This window comes from Bufo gargarizans, chromosome 4, assembly GCF_014858855.1.
Source record: "Bufo gargarizans isolate SCDJY-AF-19 chromosome 4, ASM1485885v1, whole genome shotgun sequence".
Classification (NCBI taxonomy): Eukaryota; Metazoa; Chordata; class Amphibia; order Anura; family Bufonidae; genus Bufo; species Bufo gargarizans.
The window spans coordinates 106,343,267-106,370,036 of record NC_058083.1 but is presented as its reverse complement, the minus strand read 5'-3'; the positions used below and the strand labels follow the sequence as shown (position 1 = coordinate 106,370,036).

At 42.4% G+C, this 26,770-nt stretch overlaps 1 protein-coding gene across 3 annotated transcripts in view; it reads left to right on the top strand.

Annotated features, from left to right (window-relative positions):
• Nucleotides 1-22,203, top strand: part of LOC122935676 (claudin-15-like) — a 91,320-nt gene extending 69,117 nt beyond the window's left edge. For all 3 annotated transcript variants that reach the window (XM_044291499.1, XM_044291500.1, XM_044291501.1), the window contains 4 exons: nt 11,706-11,870; nt 18,110-18,191; nt 19,992-20,105; nt 21,893-22,203. In XM_044291499.1, the coding sequence (XP_044147434.1) occupies nt 11,706-11,870; nt 18,110-18,191; nt 19,992-20,105; nt 21,893-21,977 (446 nt within the window). In that variant the 3' untranslated portion in view covers nt 21,978-22,203. The remainder of the gene's footprint in view (nt 1-11,705; nt 11,871-18,109; nt 18,192-19,991; nt 20,106-21,892) is intronic.
• Nucleotides 22,204-26,770: the final 4,567 nt, after the last annotated feature.

Sequence of the window (26,770 nt, the reverse complement as noted above, 5' to 3'; positions counted from 1 at the left end):
ACGGTCCGTGGGTCAGTGTTTTTAGCATGGATGCGTGCTCTATTTAGTCCGTGTTCACGCATCCATCACGTCCATTATAGTCTATGTGTCCATGAAAACCACGGATGCAACACGGATCATTAAGAAGAGATTCTTTGAAAAATATTTTTCAGCTGTTCAGTGTCAGTGAAACACGGATGCAACACGGACAGCAAAAAATGAACACACAGACCCTTCACGGATGCATCACTGACCACCGGCTCACGGATTTGAGCACGGACACGGATGTGTGAATGAGGCTTTAAAATGCAAGAAAACTATACATATATGGTGTCATTAGAAAGTGCATCTTGTCCCACAGAAATCAAGCCCTCATACGGCTATGTGAATGAAAAAACGAAAGTTATGGCTTTGGTAGGGCTGGGAGTAAAAAAACAACAAAAAAAAGGAAAATTTCCTGGTCATTAAAGGGTTAAGGACCAATTAAGCAGCATTTTTTTTTTCAAATTTTCATCCTTGTATTTTGAAGGCCAATAACTTTATTTATTTATTTTTCTGGTTTCTGTAGCTGTATGAGGGCTCGTTTTTGTATTTTCCATTAGCACCATTTTGGACAACATATAAAGTATATAGTAATTATATATTTTTTTTTGGAATGGGAGTCAGAAATAATAAAATAAAAAAACACTTTTTCATGCCATGTGCCATGCAGTATACATAAATTAACTTTATTCTGAGTTGTAAACACTGCAGTGGTATTAAATATGCATTTTCTTTAAGGTGAATAAAATATTTTTATTAAAAAAAATGGCATTTAATTTGTTGGGATGAGATTTTTTTTATTAAACTTTATTAAACTTAGGGCTTGTTCACACAGCGGTTGTGTGCTCGTGACCGCATTGAGGCCCGCATACGGAGGGTCTGCAATACACGGGCATCAGCCCGTGTGCACTCCGCATCACGGATGTGAACCCATTCACTTGAATGGGTCCGCAATCACGGAGATGCGGAACGGAAGCACGGATCGGAACCCCACAGAAGCACTACGGAGTGCTCCCTTGGTGTTTCTGGCCATGCCTCCGCACTGCAAAACAATAGAACATGTCAAGTTGAATGGGTCTGGATCTGTCCCGGCAGCCGCATGAACGTTGCCTGTGCATTGGGGGCCGCAAATTGCGGTCCCCAATGCACGGAACTGCTGCACCACGGCCTTGTGAACAAGCCCTTAATTATACTCTTTTTAATTTTCCTTTTTTTTTGTCCCACTAAGGACTTGAAGTAGTGATCCTTTGAATGCTTACATAATGCTTTAGTTCAGATGAGGGGAAGGGGAATGTATTATTAGGCGACTTTTTGAAGTCAGTTTTGCTTTGAGTTTGCATTGGCAAAAGATGTACCAAAGTTACAAATTGGCGCACATAGCTTGATAAATTTGGCGCATAATTAAACTGTTAAGCCCCCTACTAAATAAATTAAAATGTTAACCCCTTAGGGACACAGCCTTTTTACACCTTAGGACCAGGCCATTTTTTGCAAATCTGACCAGTGTCACTTTAAGTGCTGATAACTTTAAAACGCTTTGACTTATCCAGGCCGTTCTGAGATTGTTTTTTCGTCACATATTGTACTTCATGACACTGGTAAAATGAAGTCCAAAAAATTATTTTTTTTGCACTAAATAATACCTAATTTACCCAAAAATCTCAAAAATTTGCAAATTTCAAAGTTTCAGTTTCTCTACTTCTGTAATACATAGTAATACCCCCAAAAATTGTGATGATTTTACATTCCCCATATGTCTACTTCATGTTTGTAGCATTTTGGGAATGATATTTTATTTTTGGGGATGTTACAAGGCTTAGAAGTTTAGAAGCAAATTTTGAAAATTTTCAGAAATCGTCAAAATCCCACTTTTTATGGACCAGTTCAGGTTTGAAGTCATATTGTGAGGCTTAGATAATAGAAAACTCCCAAAAATGACCCCATCTAAGAAACTACACCCCTCAAGGTATTCAAAACTGATTTTACATACAGTCGTTAACCCTTTAGGTGTTGCACAAGAGTTATTGGCAAATGGGGATGAAATTTGAGAATTTCATTTTTTTGTCTATTTTTCCATTTTCACCCATTTTTTCCACTAACAAAGCAAGGGTTAACAGCCAAACAAGACTGTATCTTTATTGCCCTGACTCTGCCGTTTACAGAAACACCCAATATGTGGCCGTAAACTACTGTACGGCCACACAGCGGGGCGTAGAGTGAAAGGTGCGCCGTTTGGTTTTTGAAAGGCTGATTTTTATGGACTGGTTTATTTACACCATGTCCCATTTGAAGCCCCCTGATGCACCCCTAGAGTAGAAACTCCATAAAAGTGACCCCATCTAAGAAACTACACCCCTCAAGGTATTAAAAACTGATTTTACATACGTCGTTAACCCTTTAGGTGTTGCACAAGAGTTATTGGCAAATGGGGATGAAATATGAAAATTTCATTTTTTTGCCTTATTTTCCATTTTAACCCATTTTTTCCACTAACAAAGCAAGGGTTAACAGCCAAACAAGACTGTATCTTTATTGCCCTGACTCTGCCGTTTACATAAACACCCCATATGTGGCCATAAACTACTGTACGGCCACACAGCAGGGCGTACAGAATGGAAGTCAGATTTTGCTGGACTGGTTTTTTGACACCATGTCCCATTTGAAGCCCCCTGATGCACCCCTAGAGTAGAAACTCCATAAAAGTGACCCCATCTAAGAAACTACACCCCTCAAGGTATTCAAAACTGATTTTACATACATTTTTAACCCTTTAGGTGTTGCACAAGATTTAATGGAAAATAGAGATACAATTTCCAAATTTCACTTTTTTGGCAGATTTTCCATTTTAATATTTTTTTTCCAGTTACAAAGAAAGGGTTAACAGCCAAACAAAACTCATTATTCATGGCCCTAATTCTGTAGTTTACAGAAACACCCCATATGTGGTCGTAAACCACTGTACGGGCACACGGCAGGGCGCAGAAGGAAAGGAATGCCATACGGTTTTTGGAAGGCAGATTTTGCTGGACTGGTTTTTTGACACCATGTCCCATTTGAAGCCCCCCTGATGCACCCCTAGAGTAGAAACTCAAAAAAAGTGACCCCATTTTAGAAACTACGGGATAGGGTGGCAGTTTTGTTGGTACTAGTTTAGGGTACATATGATTTTTGGTTGCTCTATATTACACTTTTTGTGCGGCAAGGTAACAAGAAATACCTTTTTGGCACAGTTTTTTTTTTTTGTTATTTACAACATTCATCTGACAGGGTAGATCATGTGGTAATTTTATAGAGCAGGTTGTCACGGACGCGGCGATACATAATATGTATACAATTTTTTTTATTTATGTAAGTTTTACACAATGATTTCATTTTTAAAACAAAAAAAGTTTTAGTGTCTACATAGTCTAAGAGCCATAGTTGTTTCAGTTTTTGGGCGATTATCTTGAGTAGGGTCTCATTTTTTGCGGGATGAGATGACGGTTTGATTGGCACTATTTTGGGGGTGCATATGATTTTTTGATCGCTTGCTATTGCACTTTTTGTGATGTAAGATGACAAAAAATTGCTTTTTTTACACCGTTTTTATTTTTATTTTTTTACGGTGGTCACCTGAGGGGTTAGGTCATGTGATATTTTTATAGAGCCGGTCCATACGGACGCGGCAATACCCAATATGTATACTTTTTTTTATTTATGTAAGTTTTACACAATGATTTCATTTTTGAAACAAAAAAAATGATGTTTTAGTGTTTTCATAGTCTAAGAGCCATAGTTTTTTCAGTTTTTGGGCGATTATCTTAAGTAGGGTCTCATTTTTTGCGGGATGAGATGACGGTTTGATTGTTACAATTTTGGCGTACATGCGACTTTTTTGATCACTTTTATTACCTTTTTTTGGGAAGTAAGGTGGGCAAAATTTCTATTTTATCATAGTTTTTAATTTTTTATTTTTATGGCGTTCACCGTTCGGGTAAAGTAACATTACCGTTTTATAGATCAGGTCGTTACGGACGCGGCGATACCAAACATGTGTAGGGAATTTAATTTTTTTCATTTTTAATCAGTGATAAATGTGTTTTTTGATTTTTACTTTTTTTTCACTTTTTTTAACTTTTTTTTTTACCCAGACCCACTTGGTTCTTGAAGATCCAGTGGGTCTGATGTCTATATAATACAGTACTGTACTCTATATAGGGTACTGCACTGTATTTTACTTACACTGAACAGATCTATGCTTTCAGCATAGATCTGTTCAGCACCATGGACAGCAGGACGCCTGAGCAGGAGTCCTGTTGCCATGGGAACCTTCCCCGTCTGCCACAACTTCGTAGACGGGGAAGGGTAAGGACTGGGGTGTCGGGGGGCTGTCTGGGGGCTCTCTCCCTCTCCCATCGGGGGGCTGCAAAGGCACAGCAGCCCCCCGATCGGAGAGGGAGGGAGCTCCCTGTGCTGTTAACCTTTTCCATACAGCGGTCCGTACGGACCGCTGTATGGAAAGGGTTAAACGGCTGACATCGCATCAACGATGTCAGCCGTTTATACCAGGGTGCCAGCAATGTGCTGGCACCCTGGTATACCCACTAGAAACCAACGATTACGCAATGGGAGGCGGGCGGGGGATCGCGATCCCGCCTGCCGCACCGCCCGCCTCCCGCACCGCCCGCAACCCTCCCCCTGCACCACCCGCCCACATAATATCATTCAGGGGTGCAGGGGGAGGAATAACATATATATTCTGGGCATTGTAAAGTTTCTGATCCCCGCGGTCAGGGACCGCGGGGATCAGAAACGGCAAAAAGCGCATCAAACCGCAGGTCTGAATTGACCTGCGGTTTGTTGCGATCGCCGACATGGGGGGGTCACGGGACCCCCCCGCGCATTTAGCCTAGGTGCCTGCTCAATGATTTGTGCAGGCACCTTGTTCCGATCACTGCCAGCCGGGCGGCAGTGATCGAAACAACACATGACGTACCGGTACGTCATGTGTCCTTAAGTACCAGGGCATCATGACGTACCGGTACGTCATGTGTCCTGAAGAGGTTTAAGCCCCCTAACTGAAGTGATTTTGGCACTTTTTATTGGCTTTTTTTTTTTTAAGTGATAAATCTGGAGTGAAACGACTCTTCTACATCAGAAAACTGGCGTAAAAGAAGGATACCTTCCCCCCGTAGTATTTTAAAGTAATATTTCCCAGGACCACATGAATGGACATATGTCTTTTTTCAACTTTACAAAGGTTTATGACTATATATTAAAGAATTGGAGGTAGATTTATCAAAACTGGTGTAAAGTAGAACTGGCTTTGTTGCCTATAGCAACCAATCAGAGTCCACCTTTCATTTTTCACAGCTCCTTTGGATAATGAAAGGTGGAATCTGATTGGTTGCTATGGATAACTAAACCAGTTTTCCTTTACAGCAGTTTTGTTATATCTCCTCCTTTGTGTCACTTTTCATTCATTGCTTCAACTACAACTACACCGCAACATTTTTTAGAATGGTAATCAATGGTGTCGCACTAGACATACTACGACTGCTAAGCCACAGTTGCACAAAAATCCAACTTGGATGGGTTTTTGCGACTGTCGCGTCGCAGTCGTTGCATGTCGCAGTGCGACACCATTCACTATAATTATAAAAAATGTCAAGCAACTTTTCGGGGACAAGAAGTTGCGCAACACGTTGCCGTGTACCCTTAGCCTAATAATACATCACGTTAAGTACATACTTGTCACAATATCTCATGTTCAAGTCCCCCACTGGGACTCAGAAAATCTAAAGAGTCCAAAAAACTGTAAAGAAAAAAAGAAACAAGTAGCAAAAATATTGCCTTTTTCTGCAGCTAAAGGGGCACATTTATTAGGGCACAGGCCCCTTTATGACTTCAGTGGATCCTCCTCCAGTTCTAAACGTAATACAGCTTCCTAACTGTCTAAAACAGGCGTAGAAAATGGTAAATGAGACGGGGCTGCCGGCCCGTCCCCTTCCCCACCCACTTTTGTAGACCTGTGTGTTCGTGGAGAAGTCGCAGATTGCGGCACCACTAACCATAGCGCCGCAATCTGCCCTTGAAGAACGCCTAATTTAGGCGTATTTCAGATTGATAAATGACCCCTAAATTTCTGCTACATTAACAACTTAGAAAATATAATGATCACAGTAATGCCAAAAATCTATGTCAAAATTGCAGTTTTTTTGTTCATTCTTCTCCAAGTAAAGCACAATTGAAAGTTATCAAAAATCATAATCACAGTACCACAGTAAAATCTCTGTGGGTGGAAAAACATAAATGTTTTTGTATTATCATAATCATGCTGAGTTATCACGTTACATACATAAACCCGAAAATCAATGGCAGAATTCCTGTTTTTTCACACCATCATCTCAAAACATTAATATAAGTCATAAAATACATGATATGTACCTCAGAAAGGCACCATTTAAACTTGTCCTGCATTAAGCTACACTATGTTGATAAAGAAATTACAAAAGTTATGGCTTTAACCCCTTCCCACCACATTTTCTGTTTTAATTTTTGTTTTTTTACTCCCTACGTTCCAAGAGCCATAACATTTAGATTTCTCTGTTCACATGAGCATATAAGGACTTTTTGTGGCACAAGTTTAACTTCCTAATGGCATCATTTAATATTCCATGCGATGTATTGGGAAGCTGGAAAAAATATGAATGGATTGAATTAGAAAAAAATGCAACTTTGCCATGGTTTTATATGTTTTGTTTCTATGGCATTCACTGTGTAGGAAAAAATGACACATTACCGTTGTCCTGCAGGTCAGTACAGTGACACCACATTATACCTTTCTTATTATGTTTTAATACTAACAAACTAAAAAAAAAACTCTGAATTTTTGCCCCCACGTATCACTATATTTTGACACCCATAACTTTATTATATTCCCATCTGTGGGGCTGTTTAAGGGTTCTTTTCTTGCAGGACTATGGCACCCACTCAGCTCATAAGTGGTTTCAATCTGTTCTGGCAGGGAACAGCCTGCCGGATCTCTCTGTATTTCGGCATTGCCAGAAGTTACAGCGTCAGGCCCCATTACTATTACTATAATAGGGGCCGGCGGATATCCGTCCGCAACCCACCAAATATGCAGAGAGTTGTGCTGCAGTTTTAGTCAAGTTGTTTCTGAGAATATTTTCTGAGTTGCGGCTGGATCTCGGCTGGTCCCCATTATAGTTAAAAGGGACAGGCAGGTATCAGATAGCGTCTGGCAATGCCAGATCCAGCCTGCCGGAGACTAGCGCCAGTGTATAACTAGCCGTACTCTCAGGCTGGTATCACCTAATTTCAGTTATAAATATTTTTGCTGTTTTTAGCATTTTTTTAATTTTTGCAGCACTTTTTGTGGCATTTCTGTTTCCAGAGGTTAATCTAGTCTATAATGAAAAAACACAAAATGCAATCGCACACTGCAACCAGCACTCTGCCCTGCCTTTATGCTGGATGTTGAATAAGGCATTGGTGTACATTTTGGCCAAAGCGTAATAAGCCACTCACCGCGTCAAGGTTGCCTTCATGAGTGGTCCCTAACACTAGTTCCTACCTTTTATGGGCCATGACAGCCACATAAAGTCCAGGGAGCGCAGGTACAGCATGCACGCCAAGCACACTCTGCTTTTAACCCCGTCCGGTGCCATTACAGCTTTCATCGGATCCAGGGATGCAAGTACTCACATGCATGCTGAGCCCACTTTATACTTCTCCTGGAACCTAATGGTTACTGGTAGGTGCTGTATAAGCAGACTCAGTTTTATACTGACTTTAAAACCAGCCTCCAGGGGGCAGATTAACTGGACAGGTGTGCTTGACTGCTTGGAGATCGCCAACATCGCCAACTTGACTGCTTCAACATCCAGCATAAAGGCAAGGCAGAGTGCTGGTTGCAGTGTGCGATTGCATTTTGTGTTTTTACATTTATATCTCTATTTCGCCATAGCAATCTGCACCTGCTAGGGGTTGTGCGGGCTGAAATTTTCCATATTTTTCTCTTTCTAGTCTATAATGAATTCAGATTTTTTTTATTGTGTTATTGCGTTTTTAGTGTTTTTGACAAAATTCAGCATGCTCTAGGTATGTTTCTTTCCAGTTTTTTTTCTTAGGTGTCAATTTAGGAGTCAAAAAATTCCAGAAAAACACCTTTCTAAAGTACAGTAATGTACAAAAGGTGTGAACAAAAATGTTGTAAAGTATAAATGCTTTCAAAAATAGAAGCGTTAATAGTTTTTTTTCTATTAATCAACAAAATGCCAAGTGAAAAAACAAAAGAGAAATTAAAATTAATTCAATATTTGGTGTGACCATCCTTTGCCTTCAGAACAGCATCAGTTCTTCTAGATACACTTGCACAAAGTTTTTGAAGGAACTGGGCAGGAAGGTTGTTCCACACATCTTGGAGAAATAACAACAGATCTTCTGTGGATGTAGGCTTGGTCATTGATCACTTCATGTAATCCCTGACAGACTCAATGATGTTGAGATCAGGGCTCCGTGGAGGCCATATCATCACTCCCAGGACTCCTTGTTCTTAATTGCATTGGCTGTATGTTTGGGGTTGTTGCCCTGCTGCAGAATACGCTTTCCTGACGGTATTGCACGACGGATAAGTATCTACTTGTATTTCTCAGACACCATTAATCCTGACCAAATGCCCAAGTCCATTTGCTGAAAACTTGGTGCAGCAGATAAAAGTCACATCATGCTTATTTGCCTTTGAAATCAGATGTCCAACAGTACCATCAGCTCAAAATGACAGAAACCAGTGGCATCCAGATACACCTATCTACTGTTTGGAGAAGTCTTACCAGAAGTGTTCATAGAAGAATTGCGGCCAAAAAGCCATACACTCCAGGTGTCCTCAGCAGTGAGGGCACCATTATTATTCCATTGTAGCCCTAAACATGCAAGGAACCTCCCCCATTGCTTCGCTGTTACCTGCAGACACTCATTACTGAACAGTTCTCCAGCCTTTCAGGGAACAAAATTCATTTTGTTACAGCCAAATATTTCAAATTCATAGTTGAATGGAAATAAGGCAAAGTGACTCAACTATGCATAAAAACATAGCAACTGGGGTGCAAAAAATAGCAGCAGGGGTTCTGGACTGATGCGTCAAAATCTGACTGTGGTAAGAAAATCCTCTTAAAGAGGCACTCCCTCAAAATGTTTATTCTCTGATCTGTTAAAAAGGTACATGATCTAAACTGTAGTGAATATAATTCTCTTACTAGTGACTGTATATGTGAGTTATAACCTCCCTTCTGTTGCTCAGTGTATCATGTAACCAACGCACTGACTTTCCAAATAATACAGCATCTTATGTGTGGACAGGAAGCCAGCTTCTCTATGTATTCCTATGGGAGCCTCACTCTCAGTCTCACAGGAATGAACAGAGAAGTAACTGACTGCCTGTTCTGTGTCAGCTAGAGAGGCAGAGTGTCAGTCATAGGACACAGCTGAGGATCAGAAGAGAGGTTACAGTCCCTGGCCAAAAGTTTTGAGAATGACACAAATATTAGTTTTCACAAAGTTTGCTGCTAAACTGCTTTTAGATCTTTGTTTCAGTTGTTTCTGTGATGTAGTGAAATATAATTACGCCACTTCATACGTTTCAAAGGCTTTTATCGACAATTACATGACATTTATGCAAAGAGTCAGTATTTGCAGTGTTGGCCCTTCTTTTTCAGGACCTCTGCAATTCGACTGGGCATGCTCTCAATCAACTTCTGGGCCAATTCCTGACTGATCGCAACCCATTCTTTCATAATCACTTCTTGGAGTTTGTCAGAATTAGTGGGTTTTTGTTTGTCCACCCGCCTCTTGAGGATTGACCACAAGTTCTCAATGGGATTAAGATCTGGGGAGTTTCCAGGCCATGGACCCAAAATGTCAAAGTTTTGGTCCCCGAGCCACTTAGTTATCACTTTTGCCTTATGGCACGGTGCTCCATCGTGCTGGAAAATGCATTGTTCTTCACCAAACTGTTGTTGGATTGTTGGAAGAAGTTGCTGTTGGAGGGTGTTTTGGTACCATTCTTTATTCATGGCTGTGTTTTTGGGCAAAATTGTGAGTGAGCCCACTCCCTTGGATGAGAAGCAACCCCACACATGAATGGTCTCAGGATGCTTTACTGTTGGCATGACACAGGACTGATGGTAGCGCTTTTCTTCTCCGGACAAGCCTTTTTCCTGATGCCCCAAACAATCGTAAAGAGGCTTTATTGGAGAATATGACTTTGCCCCAGTCCTCAGCAGTCCATTCACCATATTTTCTGCAGAAGATCAATCTGTCCCTGATGGTTTTTTTTGGAGAGAAGTGGCTTCTTTGCTGCCCTTCTTGACACCAGGCCATCTTCCAAAAGTCTTCGCCTCACTGTGCGTGCAGATGCACTCACACCTGCCTGCTGCCATTCCTGAGCAAGCTCTGCACTGGTGGCACTCCGATCCTGCAGCTGAATCCTCTTTAGGAGACGATCCTGGCTCTTGCTGGACTTTCTTGGATGCCCTGAAGCCTTCTTAACAAGAATTGAACCTTTTTCCTTGAAGTTCTTGATGATCCTATAAATTGTTGATTGAGGTGCAATCTTAGTAGCCACAATATCCTTGCCTGTGAAGCCATTTTTATGCAACGCAATGATGGCTGCACGCGTTTCTTTGCAGGTCACCTTGGTTAACAATGGAAGAACAATGATTTCAAGCATCACCCTCTTTTTAACAGGTCAAGTCTGCCATTTTAACCCAATCAGCCTGACATAATGATCTCCAGCCTTGTGCTCGTCAACATTCTCACCTGAGTTAACAAGACGATTACTGAAATGATCTCAGCAGGTCCTTTAATGACAGCAATGAAATGCAGTGGAAAGTTTTTTTGGGGATTAAGTTAATTTTCATGGCAAAGAAGGACTATGCAATTCATCTGATCACTCTTCATAACATTCTGGAGTATATGCAAATTGCTATTATAAAAACTTAAGCAGCAACTTTTCCAATTTCCAATATTTATGTAATTCTCAAAACTTTTGGCCACGACTGTATATCTCACAAATACAGTCACTGGGATATGCTCCCATTGGCTGATAGGGACCCGCACCTACAAGGAGAACGGAGCCAGGGAGAGTTGTGGCTGGAGGACCCTGGGTTTTCCGCGGTCCGTCCACCACCAGGTGCTGCTCCCTGCCTCTCACATTGAAGTGAATGGGAGCGCACCTGCGCATGCATGGCCACAGCTCCCATTCATTTCTATGGGGCCGACGTAGATAGCCGAGCCAGCTCGGCTATTTTCGGCGGCTCCATAGAAATGTATTTAGGGCGGCTGCGCATGCACACTGCGCCCTCCTCAACTCTCTCCGCTCATTTCTCATTGTAGGTGCGGGTCCCAGAGGTAAGACCCGCACCTATCAGACAATGGGGGCATATCCTAGCGATATGCCCCCATTGTCTAAGAGCATATGGGATAAAAGTACTCCGCCACTCCCTTAGAAATGAATGGAGCGTTGTTGTGCATTTCCGACCAGCCGTTCCCTCCATTTCAGGGGGTTCCACGGTGCACAGAGCCCTCATTCTCTTAAATGTGGATAAGGGATAACTTTCTCTAACTGGAATAATCCTTAATTTATCTTTTATTATCTCAACTGTTGTCTTGTCCGTCTCCCACAGCTCATACCCAGGCATGCCGAGCCCTGATGATCATCTCTCTCATCCTTGGACTCTTTGGTTGTATCATCTCCTTGTTTGGACTTAAGTGCACGAAATTCGGAAGTAATAATGAACACACTAAAGGAAAGATAGCTCTTTCTGGAGGACTGATCTTCATTTTAGCAGGTAGTGTATTTAGCAATACAGTAACAACCGATCTACTATATGTAACCCTATGCCTGCTATACCAACTATTGGGGTCATTAATTAAGACCGGAGTTTTAGATGCTTGTCTTAATAACCCCTATAACTGGAGGTGGATCCGCCAAAGTTAAGTAGAAGCACCGGCCTCTACATAACTTCGGCGCATCCAGCGCCAGTGTAAATGTAAGACAGCATACTAGCTGTCTTACATTAAGATCATTTTCTACAACTAAACAGGCGTAGAAAATGATGAATGAGAATTGCCTGCCGGCCCGTCCCCTTCCCCTTCCGTGCCACTCCCCCCTTTTTTAGACCTGCCGTGAGTGGGGAAAAGTTTCAGATTGCAGCGCAAATAATCTTTGCGCCGCAATCTGCGCCAGAAAAATGCCTAATATAGGCATATTTCTGGATAGTAAATGGCCCCCTATGTGTCATATGTACTGAAACTATATCCTGGTATCTTGGGACATGTTTTATCAGACCTTTCAGGGTTTTTCATCACGTTAAGGCCTCATGCACACAACCATTTTTCGGGTCTGCATCCGAGCCACAGTTTTTGCTTCTCGCGTGCGGACCCATTCACTTCAATGGGGCCGCAAAAGATGCGGACAGCACTCCGTGTGCTGTCCGCATCCGTTGCTCCGTTCCGAGGCCCTGCAAAAAAAATATAGCATGTCCTATTCTTGTCCGTTTTGCGGACAAGAATAGGCATGTCTACAATGAGCTGCCCGTTCCGTTCCACAAATTGCGGAAGGCACACGAGCGGTTTCCGTTTTTTGCGGACCGCGGACCGCAAAAAAAGAAATGGTCGAGTGCATGAGGCCTTCATTGAATGGCCTGTAAAAATTAGTTAAAGGTGTTGTCCAGTTTTTTGTTGCCCTTTTAGGGAATTAGGAGCTAGTAGCGGAGGAAGGTCCCTTGTCCGAATTATTATCTGGAGGAGACGGCAGCTACAAAGAGTGGGGGAGATTTACTAATCAATTTACACCAAAAAATGGGTGTACATGATTTGTACCCCATTTATTAAGCATTTTAGACTTTTTTTTGCAGCTTGTCTGACACATAGACAAGATCTAGTGGTAGGGGGTTTGTCTTGATGGAAAGGATTTGGGGGGTACTGTTTCTCCTTCGGGGGAGAGCGCCTTTATCAGCGTGAGGAGACTTATAGGCCATACGTGCTCCTCTGGAATTCTGGGAAGAAAGGGATGCAAATGGGCTCTGAACAAGCTCTACCTCTAATGCCACCAGATGTAAGGCAGCTATAAGTCAGTGTTTGACCCTTTAAATAGGCTTTGAGACATGACTTGGATATTAAATAAGCCAGCACCTCATCTGCAGACAGCTATCTCGAGGTGATTGCCCCTCATCAGTGCAGAGTAGCTGGCTTAACTGGGTCAGGATTTGGGGGGTACTATCTCTCCTTGGGGAAAGACGCAGATTTTCACACAATTAGTATAATTTAATCAGCAGGAAGAACCCTACCAGACAGTATGCCTGGTTGAATAGGGTTCAACATGCTGACAGATGCTCTTTAAAGAAAAAGGAATTGTCCAAGTGGGTATTCCGGTTGTCCACAGGATAGGTGATAACTACCAGATCGGTGGGGGTCCTACCGCTGGGACTCCCACTGATCGCGAGAACGGAGGTCCCATTCCCTATGGAGCCCCCCTGAAATTGGCGGAGCAGCTGGTCGGAAATGAGCACCGCCACTATTAATTTCTAAGGGAGCACCAGAGATAGTCGAGCGCTGTACTCTGTCTTCGCTGCTCCCATAGAAATGAATGAAGTGGCTGCGTGCGTTTCCGACCAACCACTCCATTAATTTCATAGGGGTTCCACAGGGTATGGGGCCTCCTTTCTTGTGATGTGTGGGTGTCCCAGCTGCTAGTGTTGAAGTTGCTTTAATGAAAGCATTTAAGATACACTCTGGTGCTCCAAATCAAGGGACCCTCAAGGGGTTAATATCCACGCGTGGCAGAGAGACTAGACTAGACGCTGACGCAAGCTGGTCAAAGACAATCTCTTTGTTCATTACAATGAGTAAAGCGGTTTTACATCCTCAGAGGGGGGCGTCCCCCTCTGAGGCTCATGCCATTATGTCATTGGCTAGGAAGGAAAAAGAGATAAGAAAAGAGATAACACTTGGTATGTGAATTTAATGTAAACATCTGTGCATCAGTGCCATCTTATAATGGCGTCGTATGAACATTAATACTGCTTACGTCATACTGAATATACATATGACTCATCTAGCTAAGTAATTGGCTCAAACATTCTTCCACAGTCTATACATCCTTCTGCACACATCTGTGGGAGAAGTCAGGATGAGCTCCGCACAGCTGCGTGCCACCCCACCCCTGCCCTCTCCTTACTGTTGAGATACAGACAGCTCGGAGCAAAGGGGGGGGGGGGGGGTTGGGGGCACTGCTTAGATAAGGAAGAAGCAGCTTAAAGTAACTACATAAGAAAATCAATCTAGTTACATAAAAAAATGAAACAAAGATATTGTCACGGCCATGGCCATGGTCGTGACTCCTGAACCGCTTGCTGTTGCCTGCGGTTTGGTTGCTTGTTCAATCACAGGTGAGGGCCGCTAGTTTGTTGTCTCACTTGTGGTTGCCGCTGGCAACATAAGGTATGTGGCAGTAGAGCAGCTGGAGCTGCTTGCTAGGCTGCGCTGTCATAGCATGCGGTTGTCTCAGGCAACCTCTCCTTGTATGTATGCACTTTGTATGTCTGGTGTGCACAGGGTTTTAGTTATGTGTGCACTTTCTCCTTTAAGTGGCTGTTTTCCCTGGTGTGAGAAGGGTTAATTCCCGTCTGTGTGTGTGAACACTGGGTGTGTCTACATGGTCTATAAAGCCTCAGTTAAGATCAGTAGTCTGAGGGGTACTCCAGCCTTGTAGTAAGCTGGAGGCACCCTCCTGGTCTCTAATACCATCTGCCAGTGAGGGCTACCCTTGTGGTCATAAAATGTTTATATGTGATGTTAAGTTGATGTTTTCCTTTCATGTTTAATGCAGCTATGGATCTGGGTTCCTGTGTGTGTATGTGTGTTTGCTGTGTCCATTTATGTTTGGTCTGGACATCAGCTTGTGAGCACGGGATCCAGTCAGCAAGGCTGTGGCAGGTAGGTGTGAACAAGAGTAGTTCTCCTGCCATATCCATACATCTGTTTATGTTGCCCCATCTCCTTGCAGCTTGGCCAGTACGACTCCTGTTCCTCTGTGTCCAGAAAGAACAGGTCGTCTTACCCTGCTCCTAGTTCAGGGCCACCCTGAGGGCTAGCAGGGACTATTAGGTTCCGGTGTATGAGCCCTCCTACCATCAAGGGTTGGCTCATATGGCTAGGAGTCAGGGTCAGTGTTAGGGACGCGTTAGGAGGTGACCTGCTCCCTAATTCTCTCGTCCTGGCCGAGCAGCGACCAACATCATCTGGCATTGCACGGCTGAGGGTTTTCCCCATCCTCAGCCGTGACAGATATTCACACATCTCTATCAGTAGGACCCCCACCAATCCGATAATTAGTTCTTATCCTGTGCAGGGGATAACTTGTTAGAACTGGAATACCCCTTTAAGAAGAAAATAGAAACACTTCCTCGGGGGAACATTTGCATAGAACTGTTATACTGAAAGTCATTGCTGCCTAAGGCTTCTTTCACACTTGCGTTTCAGGGTCCGCCTGTGAGATCCGTTTCAGGGCTCTCACAAGCGGCCCCAAACGGATCAGTTTAGCCCCAATGCATTCTGAATGGATGCAGATCGGTTCAGAATGCATCAGTTTGGCTCCGTTCTGCCTCCATTCCGCTCTGGAGGCGGACACCAAAACGGTGCAGTGGGGAGCCGAACGGATCCGTCCTGACTTACAATGTCAAACAATTAGATTCTGTGTCGGATTATTGCGTTTTTATGTTATTTGACCATTTTGGATGGAGTGCTCTGGACCTCCAAGAATTTAGTTTTCTGTTAGTTTTTTTTATTTGTTCCAAAGAAAACATTCAGGAAGGTTTATCCTAAAAGTAGAGAGCAGATAATTTATGTCTCCTGTAGTCTGTCCGTCATCCCGGCTCCGAGAACTGCTTTCGGTTTATGAATGCTTTAGGATTGATTTTAGCTTGAGCCGACGACAGTGCTATAAATTACAGATTATCCACAAATGAGACTTTGCAGGAAAGAACAGACATTGCTGACTTCCTGAGTGATTTACGTGCTGGATGCGGCCACTGCCAGGTAAACAGAGCTGAATAATTCTTAATAAATACGGAATAGAATAGGAGAATAGGAAACAAAAACAAAAAACTTTCAGTTTATATGACGTGAGAATAAGTTATGGGACACGCAGAAGAGTGGCGCTGATTCTGGGAGAAAAAAGTAGGTGTTTTTTTCACATCCCCAGACAACCCCTTAAAGGATGCGGCCAATTTTAATTTTTTATCTTCCTTGCTTTCGCTGATTTTTACTTTTTGGTTGACATTACCATAGGAGGGCTTGTTTTTGCGGGACAGGTTGCATTTTCTAATGGCACCATTTTAGATTCCACTGAAAGATCCCTGAATAGGAATGGAAAATAGCTGCATTCCCGCCACAGTTTTATGGGTTTAATATTCACTGCTTTCACTAGGCAGTAAAAATGACACGTTATCTTTATTCTGAAGGTCACTACGATTACACCGATACCAAGTTGATGTACTTTCTGTTATGTTTTTATGCGTTTAAAAAAAATAAAACCCTTTGAAAAAAGTCTTTGCATCACCATATTCCGATTTTTTTATATTTCTGTCTATGGAGCGGTGTTAAAGACCCTGTTTTCATTGATTGGTTGATTCTTGGGCGACAAAACGAACACAAAAGAATGATTTGGTTATTTGATTTTGTTTCCATTGTAGCCATCACCATAAAGGATAAATACTTTATAATGTTTATAGTTTGTAAATGTATTTCCTCTTTTAGTCCCCCTAGGTGACCTAATAGACCATAGACTGCAGTGGATTACTATTGCAGTCTATGGTAAAACTCGCAATTCCCCTATTGAAGCAGTTGTGTCACTTCAGCAAATAATATTTATTATGTAGAGAAAGTTAATACAAGACACTTACTGATGTATTGTGATTGTCCATATTGCTTCCTTTGCTGGCTGGATTCATTTTCCCATCACATTATACACTGCTCGTTTCCTTGGTTATAACCACCATGCAATCCAGCAGTAGTGGTCGTGCTTGCACACTGCAGAAAAAAGTACCAGCCTAGATGAGATCCCATGGTCCCGGCCACCAGAGAGGCTGGCACTTTTTCCTATAGTGTGCAAGCACGGCCACGGCTGATGGATTACAGGGTGGTCGTAACCATGGAAATGAGCAGTGTATAATGTGATGGAAAAATGAATCCAGCCAGCAAAGGAAGCAATATGGACAATCACAATACATTAGTAAGTGGCTTGTATTAACTTTCTGTACATGATAAATGCCACTTGCTTAAGTGAGACAACCCCTCTAAGCAATGCCACATGCAGGGCTCAATAGGAGCTTTGTTGTCAAATGTCTGTAATTGGAGTCATCTTCATTCATGTATATTGAAGGCAGGTGACTGCTGTATAACACAGCGGTTACCATTCAGCTATAGTGCTCACTACGCAACCAAGCAGACTCCATATTTAAAGCCCCCAACTTCTGCTGTATTCCTATGGCTGACTTTGCCAAGCGCACACGTATGTCTTAAATTAGTTAGGCCGTTTGATCCACACTTTCTTCATCGTTGTATGTTCAGCTCTGCTTACATTGCACTTATCCTGAATTACAGCATGTGTTTTAGCCCAGAGCTGTAGTCGCGAGTCTATTGGTTGCAGAGCTGAAATCTCAGGTGTTCTGCTTGTTCAGGGTCTGCATGGACCTTGCTTCTGCGGTTTCCAGTCTAGGAAGTGTAGTACAGTTATCTGAAGTAGCGAGATCCGGGAATTGTTAGAGCACTCAGCTCTCTTTCCTCTGGACTTGAAGATACGGTCGTGATGGTGGTCCCGTACTTTTCTGTCTGTAAGTCTATAAGCCAATAGGCCCTTTCTTTTTAGTTTACCGTATTCTGTACAAAGAGATGTGCACTGCTAGACCCAACACTGAACACAATCCTAAATCTCAATGTATATAATAAAATACATTATACCGTATATTTGTGCCGCGCATACAAGGCCATAATCTGACGCTGTGTAATCCATTTTCATCCTATACAGGACTGTGTTGTGTGGTGCCAGTATCCTGGTACGCGGCCACCATCACTCAGCAGTTTTATGACAGTCTCTATGGTGGAATAAAGTGAGTGTGTTTTATAGTATATTAATAATATTGTTTTCTGTTATATTACAATTACATTATTTATCAATCCAGTGAGGAATAAAGGACTCGTCTCATTATGATAACCCATATCCATATACCACAATGCAAAATAAGCTAAATGCTTGAGGCCCCAAAGATCGGGGGTGGGGGGAGCTTAGTGGTAAAACGGGGGCCCCAAGACATAACTTTGCTTGGGGCCCCAGAAATGCCAAATGTGCCCCTTCCCATATGGCATATTATTAGACAGACAGACTGATAGATAGAGCTTAGCAGGCTGATGGGCGGCGCTTAGTGGTGAAATGGGGCCCCAAGACAGACAGATAGATCAAAAAGGTGTAAAGTAGAACTGGTTTAGTTACCCATAGCAACCAATCAGATTCCACCTTTCATTTTCCAAAGGAGCAGTGAAAACATAACTTTGCCTGGGGCCCCAGAAATGCCAAATGTGCCCCTTTCCATATGGCATATTATTGGACAGACAGACATACAGATAGATAGATAGATAGATAGATAGATATGAGTTAGACAGACTAATAGATAGATAGATAGAGCGATAGATAGATATATAGATAGATATGAGATAGACAGACTAATAGATAGACAGATAGATAGATATGAGATAGACAGACTAATAGATAGATATGAGATAGACAGACTAATAGATAGATAGATATATAGATAGAGCGATAGATAGATATATAGATAGATATGAGATAGACAGACTAATAGATAGACTGATAGATAGATATGAGATAGACAGACTAATAGATAGATAGATAGATATGAGATAGACAGACTAATAGATAGATAGATAGATATGAGATAGACAGACTAATAGATAGACTGATAGATAGATATGAGATAGACAGACTAATAGATAGATATGAGATAGACAGACTAATAAATAGATAGATAGATTTATCTATCTATCTATTAGTCTATCTATCTATTTATTAGTCTGTCTATCTCATATCTATCTATCTATCTATCTATCTATTAGTCTGTCTATCTCATATCTATCTATCTATCTATTAGTCTGTCTATCTCATATCTATCTATCTATCTATCTATCAGTCTATCTATTAGTCTGTCTATCTCATATCTATCTATATATCTATCTATCTATCTATTTATTAGTCTGTCTATCTCATATCTATCTATCTATCTATTAGTCTGTCTATCTCATATCTATCTATCTATCTATCTATCTATTAGTCTGTCTATCTCATATCTATCTATATATCTATCTATCGCTCTATCTATCTATCTATTAGTCTGTCTATCTCATATCTATCTATATATCTATCTATCTATCTATTTATTAGTCTGTCTATCTCATATCTATCTATCTATTAGTCTGTCTATCTCATATCTATCTATCTATTAGTCTGTCTATCTCATATCTATCTATCTATCTATCTATCTATCTATCTATTAGTCTGTCTATCTCATATCTATCTATCTATCTATCTATCTATCGCTCTATCTATCTATCTATCTATCTATCTATTTATTAGTCTGTCTATCTCATATCTATCTATCTATCTATCTATCTATCTACCTATTTAACTGGTGTAAAGTAGAACTGGTTTAGTTGCCCAGAGCAACCAATCAGATTTCACTTTCATTTTCCAAAGATGAAAGGTGGAATCTGATTGGTTACTATGGGCAACTAAACCAGTTCTACTTTGCACCAGTTTGACAAATCTCCCCCCTCTCCCCCCATTTTTTTTTTTCGGAATAACCAGATACAATATTAATACCATATTTCCCGATCAGGTATGAACTCGGCCCTGCACTATACATTGGGTGGGCTGGCTCTCTGCTGGCTATTATTGGTGGTTCCCTTTTGTGCTGTTCTTTCAAGGCAAAGCAGAAAACGGCTAAAAAACCGTAAGTACAAGAACCGTCAGGGTGCAGAGTGTCAGGTCTATGGTGGCATTTTTGTAGAAGTATGTTATTCTTACCATGTGCAGCACAATGACAGTGGGAAGTATATTTAGGCTGAATTCACACATTGCGGTGATATCACGGCACGAAGCTGCGATGCGTCCACATCGTGTGAAAACATCCTTACCGCATTCTTCCCTATACCTGTAATGTTACCTTCAGCTCCATATCCAGTCTCCATGGTGTTAGCTAATTTAATCTTATTTTAAGGGGCCCTCTAGGTCTTTGTGGCAACAGATTCTTTTTAAGGGGGACCTCCTGTACTGTATTACTCGTGATACCACAATTCTACAACAATCTATGTTGTTCTGCTCCTCTGCTATTCCCAATATAAATTTGTGAATTCATTGCCGACTGGGTGTTATCAGGTGGAGGTGTGTCACTGCACACTCACGCTGTCTGATCAGTGCTGCCAATGTCATACTGTGTAGGAGCACACCTCATTGACAAGGAGAACGGTAACAACCAGTTATCCGTTTCTAGGAGGAATAATACAGGAATGGCAGAGTTAGAAGAAAAGATGCTCCATAATTGTTACTGCATTTTATGGGGAATACAAGTATTTACTGAAAATTTACATAGGACTGCTATAAAAAAGAAAAAAAAAAATCAAATACATGGAGCTTGAGGCTAAATGCACACGATCAGGACTGTGTGCGGATTTTCTGCGCGGATTTGCATGCGGAACATTCACACCGCAGGTCATGTACATTGTATTCTATGAGAATTTGAAATTTTCAGGCACACAATGCAGATTTGCACACATTCAGGATTTATGTCCTGACAATCCGCACTGAAATCCGCAGGTGTTCGCATGGAAATTGGTGCGGATTTACGTGCGGATTTTACTCTCCCCATTGAAGTGAATGGAGACAATCCGGTCAGGATAAGGCCTCCTGCACACAACCGTATGGCTTTTTTTAGTGTTTTGCCGTCCGTTTTTCACGGATCCGTTGTTTGTTTCCGTTTCGGTTCCGTTTTTCCGTATGGCGTATACAGTAATTACATTGATAAAATTGGGCTGGACATAACATTTTTAATAGATGGTTCCGCAAAAAACGGAACGGAAGCGGAAGACATAGGGATGCATTTCCGTATGTGTTCCATTTTTTTGTGGACCCATTGACTTGAATGGAGCCATGGAACGTGATTTGCAAGCAATAATAGGATATGTTCTATCTTTAAACGTAACGGAAAAATGTACATTCCGTTTTTTTGCTGAACCATTGAAATGAATGGTTCCGTATACGGAACGCAATAAAACTGCCAGTAAACGGGGGGAAAAAAACTAAATAAATTGACATGCTGCAGATTTTAAAATCCGCACTGTGTGCATGAGAATTTTTAATTCTAATAGAATACAATGTACATGACCTACGGTGCGGATTTTCCGCATGCAAATCCACTTGGAAAATCCGCGCGCAATCCTGATCGTGTGCATTTACCCTTACAGCAGTGGACTGACGTATAGCCTCCGTGTGCTGCTGTAAAGGCTCCATTAGGTGCCAGATGAACTGCGCTATTCACCTATAATAGTACTGCTTCTAGGGGAAAATACAACTAGGCACACGCCATGTTTTTCCTGTATGAATCTGACTGTATGCCTCCGTATCTAGCCATACATACAAGTAGGTACAGTAAAGGACGGCGGTGTGCATGAGGCCTTACACTTCTTCCGCCACGTCTACACCCTGGTAACCTGTAATGGAAGCATTTTCTCTCTCTTGCAGTGTCTATACGTACAAGGCACCTGACAACGAGTTCACACAGTTCAAAGAGATGAGAGAAACCTCGACTGCAAGAGCTTACGTCTAGGCCGGGACCAGGAGTCGCCCGCAGGAGCCACATTCAATCGTTTTATACTGATCTTTTTCATATGCGGATCTATTGTGTTGTTTTTTGTTTTTAGTGCACCCCATTATGTTCAGAGGCGAATGGTGACGACCACTCAGTATGTTAGGACTTGGTTTTGTACATGTTGACTTTTCTGTAGTTGTGTGACATTGTGCATATTGAGGGCCAGTAAAAGTTCTAATGGAGATGAGTGACTTTGATCGGCGTCTTTACTTGTCATGAATAATCAACTTCTCATAGGATTTTCATTTGTAAATGCTGAATTTGAAGCAGAGATCATCCTGAAGTAAATGGGGGTCATTTATCAAACTGGTGTAAAGTAGAACTGGCTTAGTTGTCCATAGCAACCAATCAGATTCCTCCTTTCATTTTCCAAAGGAGCAGTCCAAAATGAAAGGTGGAATCTGATTTGTGGCTATGGGCAACTATGTGTTTCATGTTCACTGTCAGAGGTCGCGCTACGTTTTTTCCAGAAGAGTAATGCCTCATTCACACATAAGGGTTTGGTCAGTGATTTTCCATCAGTAATTTTGAGCCAAAACCAGGTGCGGCCGTAAAAACACAGAACAGGTGGAGAACTTTCCATTATACTTTATGTCCTGTGGAGGCTCCAGTCCTGGTTTTGGCGCACAATCACTGATGGAAAACACTGACGTGTGAATGAGGCTTAAGAATACTCCTCTGACCATTTTTGAGGAGTATTTTTACCCGAGCAGGAGTACGAAAGCTGCAGTAATACAAATACATAATAGGTAGGCCTGCGCTTGTTCACATCTGCGTTGGAGGCCGCGTTTGGAGCCTCTGTTGCAGATTCTCTCAAAAGACCAGACTTGTATGCAGCACTTTTTTGTCTGGTACAAAAAAAAAAAAAAAAGCTTGTGAACAGAAACTGAACGGTCTCCTTCATAGTTGGCGGAGTCTGTTCAGCTTCTTCCCTGTCCGTTAGGCCGGGCTCACATCACATTTTTGTTATATACTTTTTTGGTGTACATTAAATGTATATTATCAGACGCCTCAGACAGATGCCATACTGTTGCATCCGTCACCAGAGTTCTGTTGTAAAAAAATAAAACTTAGCCTTAATGTTTTTTTGCTGAACCTTGTAGGATGGAAAAATGTGGTATACTACACTTTCCCATCCTGCAGAGTTCTGGATAAAAAAGCATCTGAGGCGTCCGTTAATGTACGGTATACGGTTTTTGTGTATGTGGAAAGTATGACAAAAACCCAGGCTTACATGCCCGATCCAGCACTTCTGTTATTTTTGTTGCACTGCTCATCTAACGGAGCAGAACAACAGAAATAGTGGTGGTGTGAACGGGGCCTAAGAGGTGGGTATTTCTGCAGGGGACCATTGCTAAATACCATCAGGCAATTATATCCAAGTGATAAAGTCCAGTCCAATATAGCGGAATTAACCCTGTACTTTAACACTTGGCTATAATAGCCTGCCTGCATTCACTACACAGCGCACTACATTACATGCATGTGATGTATACATGTGTGTGATGGATGGATGTAGTGCAGTGCGTGATGTATACATGTGTGTGATGTATACATGTGTGTGATGTATGTAGTTCAGTGTGTGATATATGTAGTGCAGTATGTGATGTATACATGTGTGTGATGTATGGATGTAGTGCAGTGCGTGATGTATGCATGTGTGTGATGTATGTAGTGCAGTGCGTGATGTATGTAGTGCAGTATGTGATGTATACATGTGTGTGATGTATGTAGTGCAGTATGTGATGCATACATGTGCGTGATGTATACATGTGTGTGATGTATGTAGTGCGTGATGTATGTAGTGCAGTATGTGATGTATACATGTGTGTGATGTATGTAGTGCAGTGCGTGATGTATACATGTGTGTGATGTATGTAGTGCAGTGCGTGATGTATACATGTGCGTGATGTATGTAGTGCAGTGTATACATGTGTGTGATGTATGTAGTGCAGTATGTGATGTATGTAGTGCAGTGTGTGATGTATGTAGTGCAGTATGTGATGTATACATGTGTGTGATGTATGTAGTGCAGTATGTGATGTATACATGTGTAATGATCACACACTGCACTACACACTGCTGTCACCTTGATGTCCGGGGCTGTTTGTCACCTCTGAGGAGTCCTCTTCAGCTCCTCCGCCGCCATGTTTTCCGGGGTCCTTGTGCAACGCGCATGCTCTCCTTACTGTAGAAACTCCCGGGAGCCGGCCCCTCATCCTTCCAGCTCCTGCCGGCTTCCCCTGCTGCAGGGCCTGTATCGCTCCAGCACCCGCCCAAACCATCAAATAGCAAAGCTCCTTACTGTATAGAGATTTACTATTGGTCATTTCAGGCACAGGCAGCATCGCTGCGCTGCCCGTGCCGTTCCCTGTGCTGCTGAATGTAGGGGAAAAGTCTAAGGCGTATTAGTACGTCTTAGGCCCCTTTCACATGAGAGTTTTCCCACACGTGTGCAATGCGTGATGTGAACGCAGCCTGTTCTATAGGCCTCATGCACACGACCGTTGTGTGCATCCGTGGCCGTTGTGCCGTTTTCAGTTTTTTTTCGCTGACCCAATGACTTTCAATGGGTCCAAGGGGAAAAAAAAAAAAAATCGGAAAATGCACCGTTTGGCAGCCGCATCCGTGATCCGTGTTTCCTGGCCGTGAAAAAAATAGGACCTGTCCTATTTTTTTCACGGCCAACGGTTCACGGACCCATTCAAGTCAATGGGTCCGTGAAAAATCACGGATGCACACAAGATTGTCATCCGTGTCCGTGATCCGTGTCCGTTTTTTCCTATCATTTCAATGGTAAACTTGACTTAGATTTTTTTTTTTTTCATTTTTCATGTCCGTGGATCCTCCAAAAAACAAGGAAGACCCACGGACGAAAAAACGGTCACGGACCTACGGACCCCGTTTTTGCGGACCTTAAAAAAAAACGGTCGTGTGCATGAGGCCATAGTCTGCGTTTTTCACGCAGCCCTGGCTCCATAGAAGTGAATGGGGCTTTAGTGAAAAACGCATTGCATCTGCAAGCAAGTGCTGATGCAATGTGTTTTTCACTGATGGTTGCTAGGAGAAGTTTGTAAGCCTTCAGTTTTTTTATCACGTGCGTGAAAAACGCATCAAAACGCATTGCGCCTGCACGGAAAAAACTGAACGCAATTGCAGACAAAACTGACTGAACTTGCTTGCAAAATGGTGCGAGTTTCACTGAACGCATCCGGACCTAATCCGTCACGCTCGTGTGAAAGAGGCCTTAGGCTTTCCAGGGAGTAAAATGGCCTGAACAGGCATCCATGACACTTGTACAGGCGTTATTGCGACCTCTGTTCACGATACTGAATATAGGGGGGAATTAGGGAGGGGAATATTTGAAGACAGTTTTCCTGGAGTCTGTACTGGAGCACTTTGCACCAAATTTATCAAATGACGCACATTGGGGAAAATGTATCATTCCCCATGGCAGTTTCCTGGCATAAGAGTCGCAAACCTCGCGTTTTTAAACCTTACTGTCCCTAAATCTAGATGAAAAATAGTGTTTCTATCCCAAAAAGAAGGTGTGACGAGGGCGAGGAGCGAATGGGGCCAGAACGCAGTTTTTTGGCATAAAAGAAGACTGAAATCTAGGGCAGCTCGGAGCTGTTGTGGTTTCAGCCTAAATGCATGGACTGCTGGAGGAGACACCTCATTTATGAGGAGGCCTGTACCTAATCACACGAGCGAGTATTGCACCCGCGTGGGTGCAATCTGGACCTATTCATTTCAATGGGGCTGTGTACATGAGCTTGTTCTATATTCTGCGATTTTCACACAACGCTGGCCCCATAGAAGTGAATGGGGCTGCGTGAAAATCGCATCTCATCCGCAAGCAAGTGCGGATGCGATGCATTTTTCACTGATGGTTGGTAAGAGATGTTCCGTTTTTTATTACGCGCGTCCAAAATGCATTAAATCGCATTGCACCCACGTGATGAAAACTGAACACCATCGCAAACAAAACTGAATGGACTTGCTTGCAAAATCGCGCAGGTGTCACTGAACGCATCTGCAACGCATCCCAACCTAATCCGGACACACTTGTCTGCAAGGGGCCTAACACTTGTCTACAAATGCTACTTCAGTTTTCTGCACCACCATCCTACTGGAGTGGCTTTTTTTTGCAACTTTTTATAGATGTCCCAGTGATAAATCTGGAGTAAAATTAATTAACATACAGTAGCTAACCAGGCCCACTTTTCCACCTACTTTTCAAAACTGGAGTGAGTGGTTCAAAAAGTGACATTCTTAAGTCGGAAAATCCCTTATTTTGCAGTTTTTTTTAAAAGACAATATTCTGCAGGGCTTGATAAATACCCCCCATAGTTTTTGGCACAGCGTTTTTCATCAGGTCAATTCTCGCCATATTTGCCGGAATGCGAACAGATCTCTGCCGGTCCCCATTATAGTTAGGCCTCATGCACACAACAGTTTTTTTTCACGGTCCGCAAAAACGGGGTCCGTGGGTCCGTGATCCGTGACCGTTTTTTCGTCCGTGGGTCTTCCTTGATTTTTGGAGGATCCACGGACATGAAAAAAAAGTCGTTTTGGTGTCCGCCTGGCCGTGCGGAGCCAAACAGATCCGTCCTGAATTACAATGCAAGTCAATGGGGACGGATCCGTTTGACGTTGACACAATATGGTGCAATTGCAAACGGATCCGTCCCCATTGACTTTCAATGTAAAGTCAGGAGTCCCTTTACTTTCACACTTGCGTTCATATA